Consider the following 11,171-nt stretch of genomic DNA (forward strand, 5'->3'; position numbering starts at 1 on the left):
TGCCTCCTGGAGCTGTTTTAAAGACTGGGTAAGATCTCACGAGTGGAGCCCCTGGCACAGCACCCAAGCGCACGTAGTCATGTTGTTTATTTGCGTATGACCTGCCTGAAATTATAAGGCCGAAGTCACGTCTTTGGCATGTAGAACTTTACAGCATTTACAAGCCCTCTGCAATAGGTTTGTTTTCAATCAAAAAAGTAAACCTATGGGAAGCTGTGTGGAATACCAGGGCCACTGGTTAACAACAGTGGTTTCCCAACATAATGAAGTGGGGCTTTTCAGGCCCTACAAGAATCACCCTGACATATTCTTGGTGGGTTTCTACCACAGACCCTGTACCACTCATCACATTCAAACCCTGGGGACTGATATCCTGCTGTTCAAATGGTACCACAACTCCAACCACAATTTGGAGTGTGTCTCACAGCAAATGTTCTAGGGCCTCCTCAGGGCAGGAAGAGCTTCAGAGAGCACCGGCAGCAGACAGAAGGGAGCAACAGTTGCTTTAGGTCAGACAGAGCTCCCGGGAGACAGGACTAGGGACGGAGAGACTGACCAAAGTTCAGTCCAGGACATGGTCAAAGGCACATGTGCGGGCAAAAGAGTGTTAGGATCCTCTCCCTGGGGGGCTGGCATTCACAGCATATCATCTGGGAATTAATGACCCAGTGTGAAAGATCAGTGGTCCTTGGAGTGTCCCTCCACTAACCGGGTATTAGGCAGCATCAACTGGTAATGTGCACACCTGACAGGAACGCAAACGCTTCCCCTCCATAGGAATACACACGAACATCTTCTGGTATAAAAAAAATGACTTCAATATTTGTACCTATGTATTTATATTCAATATTTATACCTGCGTATACAGACTTGCCTTACACAGCAATAACCAGTATTTCATCTATGAGCAAATTCATTTCTACCTTTCTGATTGTGTGTATATCTATATGTGATATAATGTCTCATTTGATCTAGTTTATATATCTATAATACATATATATACACTTATATGTTTGGTTTTCCTATTAAGTAATGAGTTAGTTGGTCAGGTGTGGTGACCAACACTCAAGAGATTGAGACAAGAAGATTACAAGTTTGAAGACTTGCTTGGTTAACACAGCAAAATCCTATACCATTTTAAAAAAGAAGAAGAAGAAGAAGGAAAAAAAAGCAAGAAAGAGGTGCAGTTCCTGGGGAACAGCACTGGAGGCTAGTCTCTGGCCTCTACACCCAGCTGTATGCACACATGTACACACACACATGACTTTAAGTGACTTAATTAAATATTTGACATGCATGTGTGGGTTTGTGGTTCTATGCATTTGAAAAGCATACTTTACAATAGAACAATATGGCATTTCCCAGGAAGAAAGGGTTTTCCCGGGAAAAGAATTTGACAAAGGGGAAAAGGGCTTTTAGGGTTTTCTCCTGAAAGGCTCTAAAGGGGAGAGAAATTACACACATCTCTCCACGTGCTTAACAGCCTTGATCTTTATAGGCTGAGGCTGCACGAATGTCTGAATGTCTGCTGCACCTCTCTGGTGCTATTTTTTACTAAGGTTAGTCACATTTTAAGATTGTTTATTTATTTTGGTGGTGCTGGAGACCATCTCAGGGCCACTGCCGTGACAGATGGAGCCTCCACCACTGAGACACACCTCCAGGCCCCGAGGTTGTTCTGACTATTACTGCTGTTTCTAGTTAGTTGGGTGGGGAGGGATGTGGAATATAGGGCATTCTTGATTTCTTCAGCATCAGTCGTTCCCATGGAAACAGACAGACATTATCAACCTTTTCATTCCCGAAGGCTTGTGCTATCTTATTGTGGATAAGCAAATCAGATGCAGGAACCAGAACTGCACAGGAAAGCGGGAACAAGCTATGATCAGAGGCTCTCTCTGTGCACCTTTCCACAGAAAGGTTTCTCTGGTCTATCAACATCTGTGATCCGTTTGACTGTCACACCCAGAATCTGGCTCAAGAATCGCCTGGTTAAAAAAACAAAAACAAAAACAAAAAACAAACAAACAAAAAAACCAGAGTCCCAGCAACTGGCAATCAGCATTTGGCCTAGGTCCCTGTCTCCCAGCTGGTGTCATGAAACTGGTAAGAAGTCACTGAAATATGTTAGCAAGAGACCAGAGTGAGGTGCCACAGTGGCTGTTCATCCTCAGAATGAAGCTTAGTCCACGACTGTGGACAAAGATGTCAGCCTGGTCCTTAATGTCCACTATTTCAAAGAACACCTGCAGTATCTAACACAGTACACATATACCAAGTGTTACAATAAGAAAACAACTTGAGTCATTAAAAAAGTGGGAAGATTTGATTTCTATTCAATTGCTTGATTAATGCTGACGTATTATATGTGTCTGTCTGTCTGTCTGTGTGTATATGTATCTTTAAAATATGGACAATACAGTACTGTGTCTATCTCTTCTATTCAGCTAAGAAGATGGTCAAAAGTGGATGACCTAGCACTGAACAACCTGTGTACCAGTGTGACCAGCGCACACACAGACATGCCAAGGTGGAGGCGAAAACAATGACCACAGGAATGACAGCCCTGGCCCTGGCCCTCCCAGCTCTTAATTATTCTTTTCACAATAAACAAATTAGAAATCTTGAATATGGCGCCGAGGCATTTGAGCTGGGCAGAACAGTGCATACCAGTAATCCCAACACTGAGCTGAGACAGAGGATTGCTAGTGTGAGAAGGGTTAAAGTGAGACCCTCTCAAACAGGAACAAAGCTGTGTAATAGCAACCAATGCTCTTAGCCACTGAGCCATCTCTCCAGCCACAGCCCACAATTTCGGTAACAAACTAAAGTAATCAAGATTTCTTTTTAAGCGCGAGTGTGTGTGTGTGTGTGTGTGTGTGTATGTGTGTGTGTGTGTGTGTTATGTTCTCAACCTCTTGTTGGTATAAATGTGTGCATATGGGGGAATGTGCACATGGGGATGTCCAAGGTTAAGCCAGGGTGTCCTTTGTCCATCACTCTTTGTGTTTTGAAATAGGGTCTCTCACTGAACCTGAAGTTCAGTGACTTGGCTAGACTTGCTGGCCAATGAGCTTCAGGGATCTGTCTTCTCCCATAAATTCATCCTCCGGCATATACAGAAATCAGCCACCACGCCTAGCCCTCCCCTTCCCTCCCTTCCCTTCTTCTCTTCCTTTCCTCCCTTCCCTCTCTCCTTCCTTCTTTTCTTTCCTTAACGTGGATTCTGGGTATCCAAACCCAGGTCCTTGTGCTCGCACAGTAGGCTCCTTACCAACTGAGTCATCTCCCAGGCTCCAATGGAATCAAGATTTCTCAATAAGGAAGAGCTTTCTGGCTTAGGAAACACTTGGTTTCAAACAGCCTGTGGTCAGTGAGCAGACGGATGGGCATTCCCTGATACTCACTGGGGCGGCTCTCCCGTGTGCCTGCTGAGCAAGAAGGGCACAGGTGCGAAAGACACTGAGCGTGCTGGCAAGCACTAAGTGCTCACGGGCATTTTCGGAGCCCCTGTGTGACAGGATACAACTCCCTGAATGAACGAATCACGCGCTGGGGGCAGTGGCTTTCCCCATTATTGACCACCCACACATGAGACGAGATTTGTTTGGAAGGAATACATCCTGACTTCCTGTGTGGCTTGGATGGCTCTAAGCCACAGGGGCCTGCTCTGCTTTACAGGAGATGCTGCTTACACTTATATCTCTCTCTTCCCTCTTGTCTCTCCTAAGACAATCATGACAATGTAGCTTGGGTTTTTTTTTTCCCCTCTCTTAGCTTTTGTGCTTTAAAATATATATAGAACAGAGAAGCCGGGTTGGTGGCACACACCTTTAATTGCAGCACTCAGGAGGCAGAGGCAGGCAGGCCGCTGGTGAGTTCGAGGCCAGCCTGGTCTACAAAATAAGTCCAGGACAGCCAAGGGTACACAGAGAAACCCTGTCTTGAAAAACAAACCAACCAATCAAACAAACCAACAAACTGAGAAGAGGGAAAGGAAACAAAGGTGAGGAAAAAGAGCCTTAGAACCCCTGGCCAAAAAAGCATTCCCCCATAGTAGTGCTGTTTTGGGCTAGTGTTGGAGGAGATGGGCTGGACGAAGCACTAAGAAAGCACACGGCTTTGGTACCTTACTGTGGGACGACCTGCACATCATTTGTTGGGCTTTACACTTGGGAATTTCCCACTGCACCACAAAGAAACTCTGAACCAATTGGGCCCCAAACAGGAACTAAACAGGGCTCAAACCAAGCCCCTGAAACAGGAAGCAGGGGATAGTCCCTGTGGCTAGGGCAGAGGAACTGACCTATGTCTGCGATCTCCCAGGAAACTGGCACCAGCCTGGAGCGCCAGTGACACAGGGCGGTACTATGCATCACACATAGGTCTCACCTAGGGAGGGAACCAACTCTGGCTATCAACTGGCAATGTCTCAAGCAGGCCAAGTCAGCCAAGTTGGGGAACAGGAAGCAAGGCCAGTTGTGAGGATCTGTGTAGTTGGCTATTTAGGATAAGAAATGGGAGCTCTAAAAAGAAAGCTGTTTTTTATACTGACAACTTTTGCTTTTAGATTCCTCACCCCACACTTTTTTTTCCCCCAAAGTTTCTATTAAAGTTTGTTTAGGAAAAGCATACCTCATTTCAGTTAGCCAGTTATTCCAGAAACCAAGAGGCAGCACTGTGCTCTGCGTTTAGCTGGGGCAGCAATAGCTGACCCAAAGGTATGCCAGTACATGTGTGGGTGACCACAGGGGCTATTCTTTTTTTCTAAGTCTAACTTACCAGAGATAAGTCGGTAGGTTTCTTGGTTTCGATGAACTTACCATTATTTCTTTTTAAATCTGTACTAAGGCTTGTCTCTCTGGAGAACTACAGTGACTAAAAATTACAAAGAGGACGCGGGGCAGTTCAGACCAGAGGTTAAAAAACACTAACTGCTATGTTGACAGACAAAATACAGGTTTTCACTCACTCGAGGTATTATGGGGAAAATGAATAATACTGAGTTTTTCCATACATTTACTATATGCAAAGACCTATCCTTCCTTCTGAGGTTGTGCCCTACCTAGTTTTGTTTTGCTTTGCTTCTCCCCTCACCCCCCACCCCATGGTCTTATGTGTAGCCCAGGGTGACCTTGAACTCCTAATCCCCTGGTCCCCCCCTCCCAGAAAGAGTTGTCTTGCTATTGCCCCCCTCCCATTGTTGTGGTTGTTGCTGTCGCTGTCTGCAGTGCCGGAGACTGAGCTCAGGTTCCCGCAAACGCTAGCAAAGCCTTCTAGCGTTGAGTTATGCTCCCCGGTCCCTCCTAAACTGTGTGAGTGCACTCTTAAAGTGTGTGTGTGTGTGTGTGTGTGTGTGTGTGTGTGTGTGTGTGTGTGGACTCTGAGGATCCCAACCCGGGTCCTTAAGCTTGTGAAGCAGGCACTTGCTCACTTGAGCCATTTTACCTGTTTATGGGAAACACTGGTTCATCAGGTATGCACTCTTCATCCCCTCCCTCAAAGTAAATGACAACAATCAATACTTACAAAATCTGGGCCAGACTTGAAAGCAGAAACGCAGAAGTCAGCATCAAGACTTTCAAGAACTCAGTCGAAGGTAGACAGGTACAAGGGTCATGTTTTTATTTTACTGAACAAAACCGGGAGCCCTAAGAAGGTGAGCTAGCAGCGAACAAGGCAAAGCCCAGAAAGGTCCGGGTGGCAGTCCGGCCAAGCAGCGTAAGGGCCACTTTTAGCACAAACCCTGCTGCGCTGAAAACACAATGTAGATGAAAATAGAAAAGCTAAATGCTGAGAATTTCAACTAGCTCGCGCGCGCACACACACACACACACACACACACACTTCCTTCCGGTTCCCCACTACTGCTACACCATGAAAGACCGAGTAAGAGATTGTGATCTGCAGTGAGTCAGGCTTTATAAAAGGAAGGCCATGGCAGATGCAAGAGTGGCTCATGGCAAGGAAAGGGGAAATGGGCAGCCCATCTAACTCAGTGGCCACCAAGAGGACGCTAGGTCCCCAAGCCTTACATCAGCAGGGAGGTGAAGGCCCATAAGCAGGTAAGGATAGGAAGAAAGCTAAAAGAGATGGAAGTGTTTTGCCATCTTGCTGGCATCCCCTCCTCACTGCTCCTTTCCCTTGGCCCCTCCCCAAATCCAACACGATGCTCCTCCTACCAAAGGCCACAGTGCAACCAAAATCTGCATGAGAGCAAAAGTCGCCTAACTAACACGCAGAAAAGTCTATCAGAGCCCCAGGGTAAGGGATCTGAAACATCATTTCCTGAACGTTCTACAGAGGAGCCAATGGGTTCCATACGTTTGAGCTAGCAAGGCTTCGGAAGGCGAGTTCCAGAATCTGCTACCTGTAACATTCTGAGGAAAAGGGTGAAGTAATCTTAAATCGTGCATTAACCTGGATGGATACACAGAGGGCCTTTACACGGTTCAGTGTTTTTCATAAGCAAAATAAGGAGATAACGAAGGTCATTCCAGCAATACGCATAAAACTAGTGCGCATGAAGCATTTTTAGGCGGTTGCTCAGGTGGTAGAGGGCTTGCCTCAGATGCATGAAGCCCTGGGTTCTCTTCCCTGTGCTGCATAAATGGGTGGCTGTAAACCCAGCACTCAAGAGATGGAAGCCAGAGAAATGGATGTTCAAGGTCATGCTCCACAGTGTAGTGAGTACAAAATCTCAGCACATAAGGTCTGTCCACAAAGGCTGCACCTTGGCCACTGACACCTGTTGCCTACCATGCAAGAGGCTTGGAGCAGGCAGGATTTAGCTTGGTATGTACCATCTAAGTAACACTCTCTTATATGTAGAGCCATAACTATCTTTAAGACGCCTAAATGTTTTCCTTAGCAGTGTTAATTAAGCACAAATCTGCTTTTGCTCAACAGAATAAGAGAATGACCAATATAGTCAAGAAGCAAGCCAGAAATAAATATCAAGAGAATGCAGAACGAAGTGAAAACATTTAACTCCAATGTATTCTTTAAAGAGACACTGGTACACACAATACCAGCGACCTTCATTCTGTTAATCTCGATCTACTAAGTTGAACTACTTTGGCTCCATCCTTCCTTGCGAAAGGCCAGGCTCTGGGCTGCAGCTCGGTGGCAGAGATCCTGTTAAGCAGGGCCTCCAGGTGGAATTCCCAACACTGGAGAAGAAACAACTAAAGGAGACCCAGGTTGGGCTGTCCTCTCTGACTCTCCCTTCTGGATTCTCCCATCACTTCCTTTAAAGAGCCACCCTCCAACCTAGCTCTGAGTGCTGGTAACCTGTAGCTCTGTGACAGGCCCCCTAACTCGGATCTCAGAACCACTGATAGGCCATAAATGAGCAGTTACAGATCTTTACGATGCACAGTGAGGTCACCTGCTGCAACAATGCTGAAGTTTTACAGAACAACACAGATCACTTTGACCGACTGCCTACTCTCTGAAAAGTTTGAACAACTCATTCAAAATGACAGAAGCTGGACCAGAATCCAGAGCCCGAAGCTCTTGTTTCGATGCTCACGCTTTCTTGCTTTCACAGACCTGTACCGGATTCAGGGGATCTTAGACGTGTGATTCCATTCTCCTGCCACTTCTGCCCTGGTAAAATTTTCAGATAAAGAAACCCTACTGGAAGGCATGGAAAAAACTTTTCTCACAGAACTGAATAAACATTCGGCTCCACCAGGAGGGGCCGTGCCCTTCCAAGGGTATCACAAGGACTCAATCTTCAGACGAAGGAAGGGGTGTATAGAAAAAGCCAGCATGCCAGGCTTGGTGGCGCACGCCTTTGATCCCAGCACTCGGGAGGCAGAGGCAGGCGGATCACTGTGAGTTCGAGGCCAGCCTGGTCTACAAAGTGAGTCCAGGACAGCCAGGGCTAACACAGAGAGACCCTGTCTCAAAAAACTAGAAAAAGGAAAAAAAAAGAAAAACGAAAAGGCCAGCATGGCCCAGGGGCCTGCAGTTTCTATGCTGAGCCAGCCTGCAAGCTAAAGCTGTCTACTAGTGCAGTTTTATTGTACACAGCCATGCTCTCTTGCTTGCTCGGTTTGGTTTTTGTTTTTGAAAAAAAGAGTCTCACGCACTGTGTAGCTCAGGCTGGCCACAAACTCTCAGCGGTAAAATCATTTCTTTAGACAGTGTTTGCAGCGGCTGCTGTAGCAGACTTGGATACCTGTGAGAGAAACCTGAAATCCTGCAGGGGCTCAGGTATTTACTACCTGGCTTCTGACGGAAAAAGAACAACAAAACAGGTGACCAGTTCATGACGGAAGGAAGGAGAGTGACCACTCACTCACTTAGACATCAGGGGAAAACTTAAGTCGGACTATCATGAAAGCGAAGGGGGGGTGGGCCAAACCTTGACCATCCTCTTTCCATCCCAGCATCGGGACGAGTAAGGTATCTTCTAGCTGGGCAGAGATTAGACCCAGGCCTGACTCAGCTGAAAGAAACCGTGAGTTGGGAGGATGGCTACCAGCAAAGGAGTCCCCGTAGCCCACCACGTTCTCTCCCCTGTTCCTCACAATACCTAAAAGCCTCTGAAGACCTTTACCAGCTCTTGATCCCACGACCCCTGCCCTGATTCTAATAGAACGCCTACATAAAGGAGCCAGGGCCCCTGCAAACTTTCAGGGTCAGCACTGTGCACTGGCTGTAGAACCACCCGTCAACTCACCCAGGCTGGGCCACAGGGCGAAGTGAGACAGGGTCCAAACGCCCTTCTCCCTTCTGCAGAGATGGTACTGGGAGAGTAACAGAGGGCAGCCTTGTTAGGAAACTTTCCTTCATACTAGCAGGGCATTTACTTTCCCTCCCGCCCCCTCCCCCGCCCCAGCTCTTAGGAAAAATGTGCCCACTCTATCATTGCAATAAAAATAAGCTCAAGTTTTCATTTGGCCTTTTGCCTCTCATATCATTTGGTTCTTTGAAGCTTCTTCCAAATTATAATCCAAAAATAAGAGTGCCATAATTTTTAGAAAAGTTATGTTTGTGTAATTTTTATAGCTAGCCACCCCCAAGAACCAAGCTATAATATATTATATTCATGTTCAGTTATGAAGACACAGACTGTTTTTTAAAAAATACCCAAACCAGAAAGTCTCAGTTTATTTAGTCTGGCTTCTTTAACATGAAGTTCTTCTTGTTCTTAAAATACTCAGCTTCGGCTGAATTCCAAAACAGACATAAGCCTACTTCAGGTATTCTGAGGAGGCTGTAAGAGAATTAGATTGAAATATAAAACCTTGTAATCACAAATTTAAGATGCTTACTGTTCTCGAAGACAAAAGGCGAGATTTCCCACCAATACGATTATAAAAATTAGTATGTCTATTTCTTTGATTTCACTGTTTTTCGGTAGCATGAAGCAAGCCACTTAGTAACAGAGCTTCAGTCCCTTCTGAAACCTGAAAAAGGCTAAAAGGGGCACATCCCCGCCTCCATTATGTTAGCAATTACGTTAATGACCAACCGAATCTATCATTAAAATAGCATAGGAACTCTTTAAACGACATTAAATTATAAACCCTTCCACCCACCACAGTATCTGGGGTAATTTTTTTTAAAAACTGGTTCTTCTGTTAAGATTCTAACAAAGATTACACAATTGGCTATTTCACAGTATTCTTACTCTAGGGTGTAGTTATTTGACCGTTCAAATCGGTAAGACACAGGAAATTCACGACGCCAAAAACTCGACGGTGAAATGAGTTGGGGAAGGTCAGGGCATGCTTTAAAAACTCAACCGCGCAACGTGCACGCAAACACAAACATGCAGCTGACTGCTCGGCATAAGGCATTTCTGTACTCCCAGTAACGCACATCGCCTCAGGACATCGCCTCAGAGGGCCACAGGTGTGTGTAATAGAAGAAAAACCTAAGGAAACACTTGGGGGGCGGGGGGTCCTTCATGCCTTGGACTTGGACCCAGGGGCTCCGCCGCGGGATGGAGAATAAACCAGAGGACCTCCCTCACGAATAGTCTCTTGCACCAACACACGCACCCTCTCTGCGAGGAGCCTGAGGAGCCCGGGCGCGCTAGATTAGTCCCGCAACCCCTCCTGCTGCTCCCTAGGTGAGGCGAGGTGTAAATAGGAAGCTTGCTTCCCGCCCACGAGAAAAACAAAACAAAACAACCCCCCGGCCCGCCCCCGCGAAGACGGCCGGGATAAACCCATTGACCACGGCGGCGAGGAAGCTGCCACTCACCTGCGTTGTAAAAACGGTCCAGCACGGTGGTTTCCCCGAAGTCCAGTTTCCCGAAATGCAGGGTCTCCAGGGTGGCACCCACCGCCTCGCAAGCTTCCCGCAGGCTCTGCAGGGCCTCGCTCTCCGCCACCACCAGCTGCCCCTGGCTCGCCTCGTTGATCACATAAGCCACGGTGGTCCTACGGCCGCCTCCGCTGCCAGAGTTGCCCCGGCCTCGGGTGGCGCTGCTCCCGGGGGTGGTAGCAGGGCACCCCGTGCCAGGAGCGGCCGCGCTCTCCACGTTCCAGAAACTGCCCGGCGGCGGCGGCGGTGGAGGAGGAGGCAGCTGGCTCAGCTCACCCTCTGCCGCCGCTCCTCCTCCCCTCCGGCAGCTGCCGCCCTCCGGGATGGTGCAGAAGCCCGCGGACGCAAAGGGCGGCACGGAGAAAGTGATGCCCTCGCCGGCTTCGGTACCCATTTCTGCCTGCCGGGAGGCGTCGACCCCGGCGTCCCCAGTCCACACGCCCCGTCTGGTCAGCCACAGCTCCGGGCTGCTCCGCGCGCGCCGGGCTAGGCAGCTGCCATCGCGCGCCGCGCCTTCGCCGCCGCGCCGACGCCTCCGCTCGGGCGCCCTGTCCCCCGGGGCCACGCCGCTGCCCGGCGGCGGCTCGCCCCTCCTCGGCGCCTCCGTGGCCGCGCCGCTCGCCCGCTGCACAGGGGTGGAGAGTCCACGGGGTGGGGACGCCGGCCGAGGCGAGCGGGAAGGGACAGCGCTTCCTCCTCCTCTCAGCGGGCGGACCAGTCCGGCGGGCCAACCTGCGCGGCCCGGGGCGGCTCAAGGGCGCCGCGCTCGGGGAGCCGCGAGGCGTCGCCCTTCGGAGCGCGGGCCGGGTTAGGGCGCCCTCTGGGTGCCGCGCCACCTGGAGAACACCTTACGCGCGGTGGGCGGGCTGCCCCGGGCCGCGTCC

At 48.8% G+C, this 11,171-nt stretch overlaps 1 protein-coding gene across 2 annotated transcripts in view; it reads right to left on the bottom strand.

Moving 5' to 3' along the window:
- MAP3K5 (mitogen-activated protein kinase kinase kinase 5) overlaps positions 1-10,900 on the bottom strand; it is a 189,843-nt gene extending 178,943 nt beyond the window's left edge. The window contains exon 1 of one of the 2 annotated variants that reach the window (XM_084776261.1): positions 10,225-10,900. In XM_084776261.1, the coding sequence (XP_084632387.1) occupies positions 10,225-10,681 (457 nt within the window). In that variant the 5' untranslated portion in view covers positions 10,682-10,900. The remainder of the gene's footprint in view (positions 1-10,224) is intronic. The other variant, XM_084776262.1, reaches the window with a different exon arrangement.
- Positions 10,901-11,171: the final 271 nt, after the last annotated feature.

This window comes from Acomys minous (genome assembly GCF_964271855.1).
Source record: "Acomys minous genome assembly, chromosome: 3".
In the NCBI taxonomy this organism is placed as follows: domain Eukaryota; kingdom Metazoa; phylum Chordata; class Mammalia; order Rodentia; family Muridae; genus Acomys; species Acomys minous.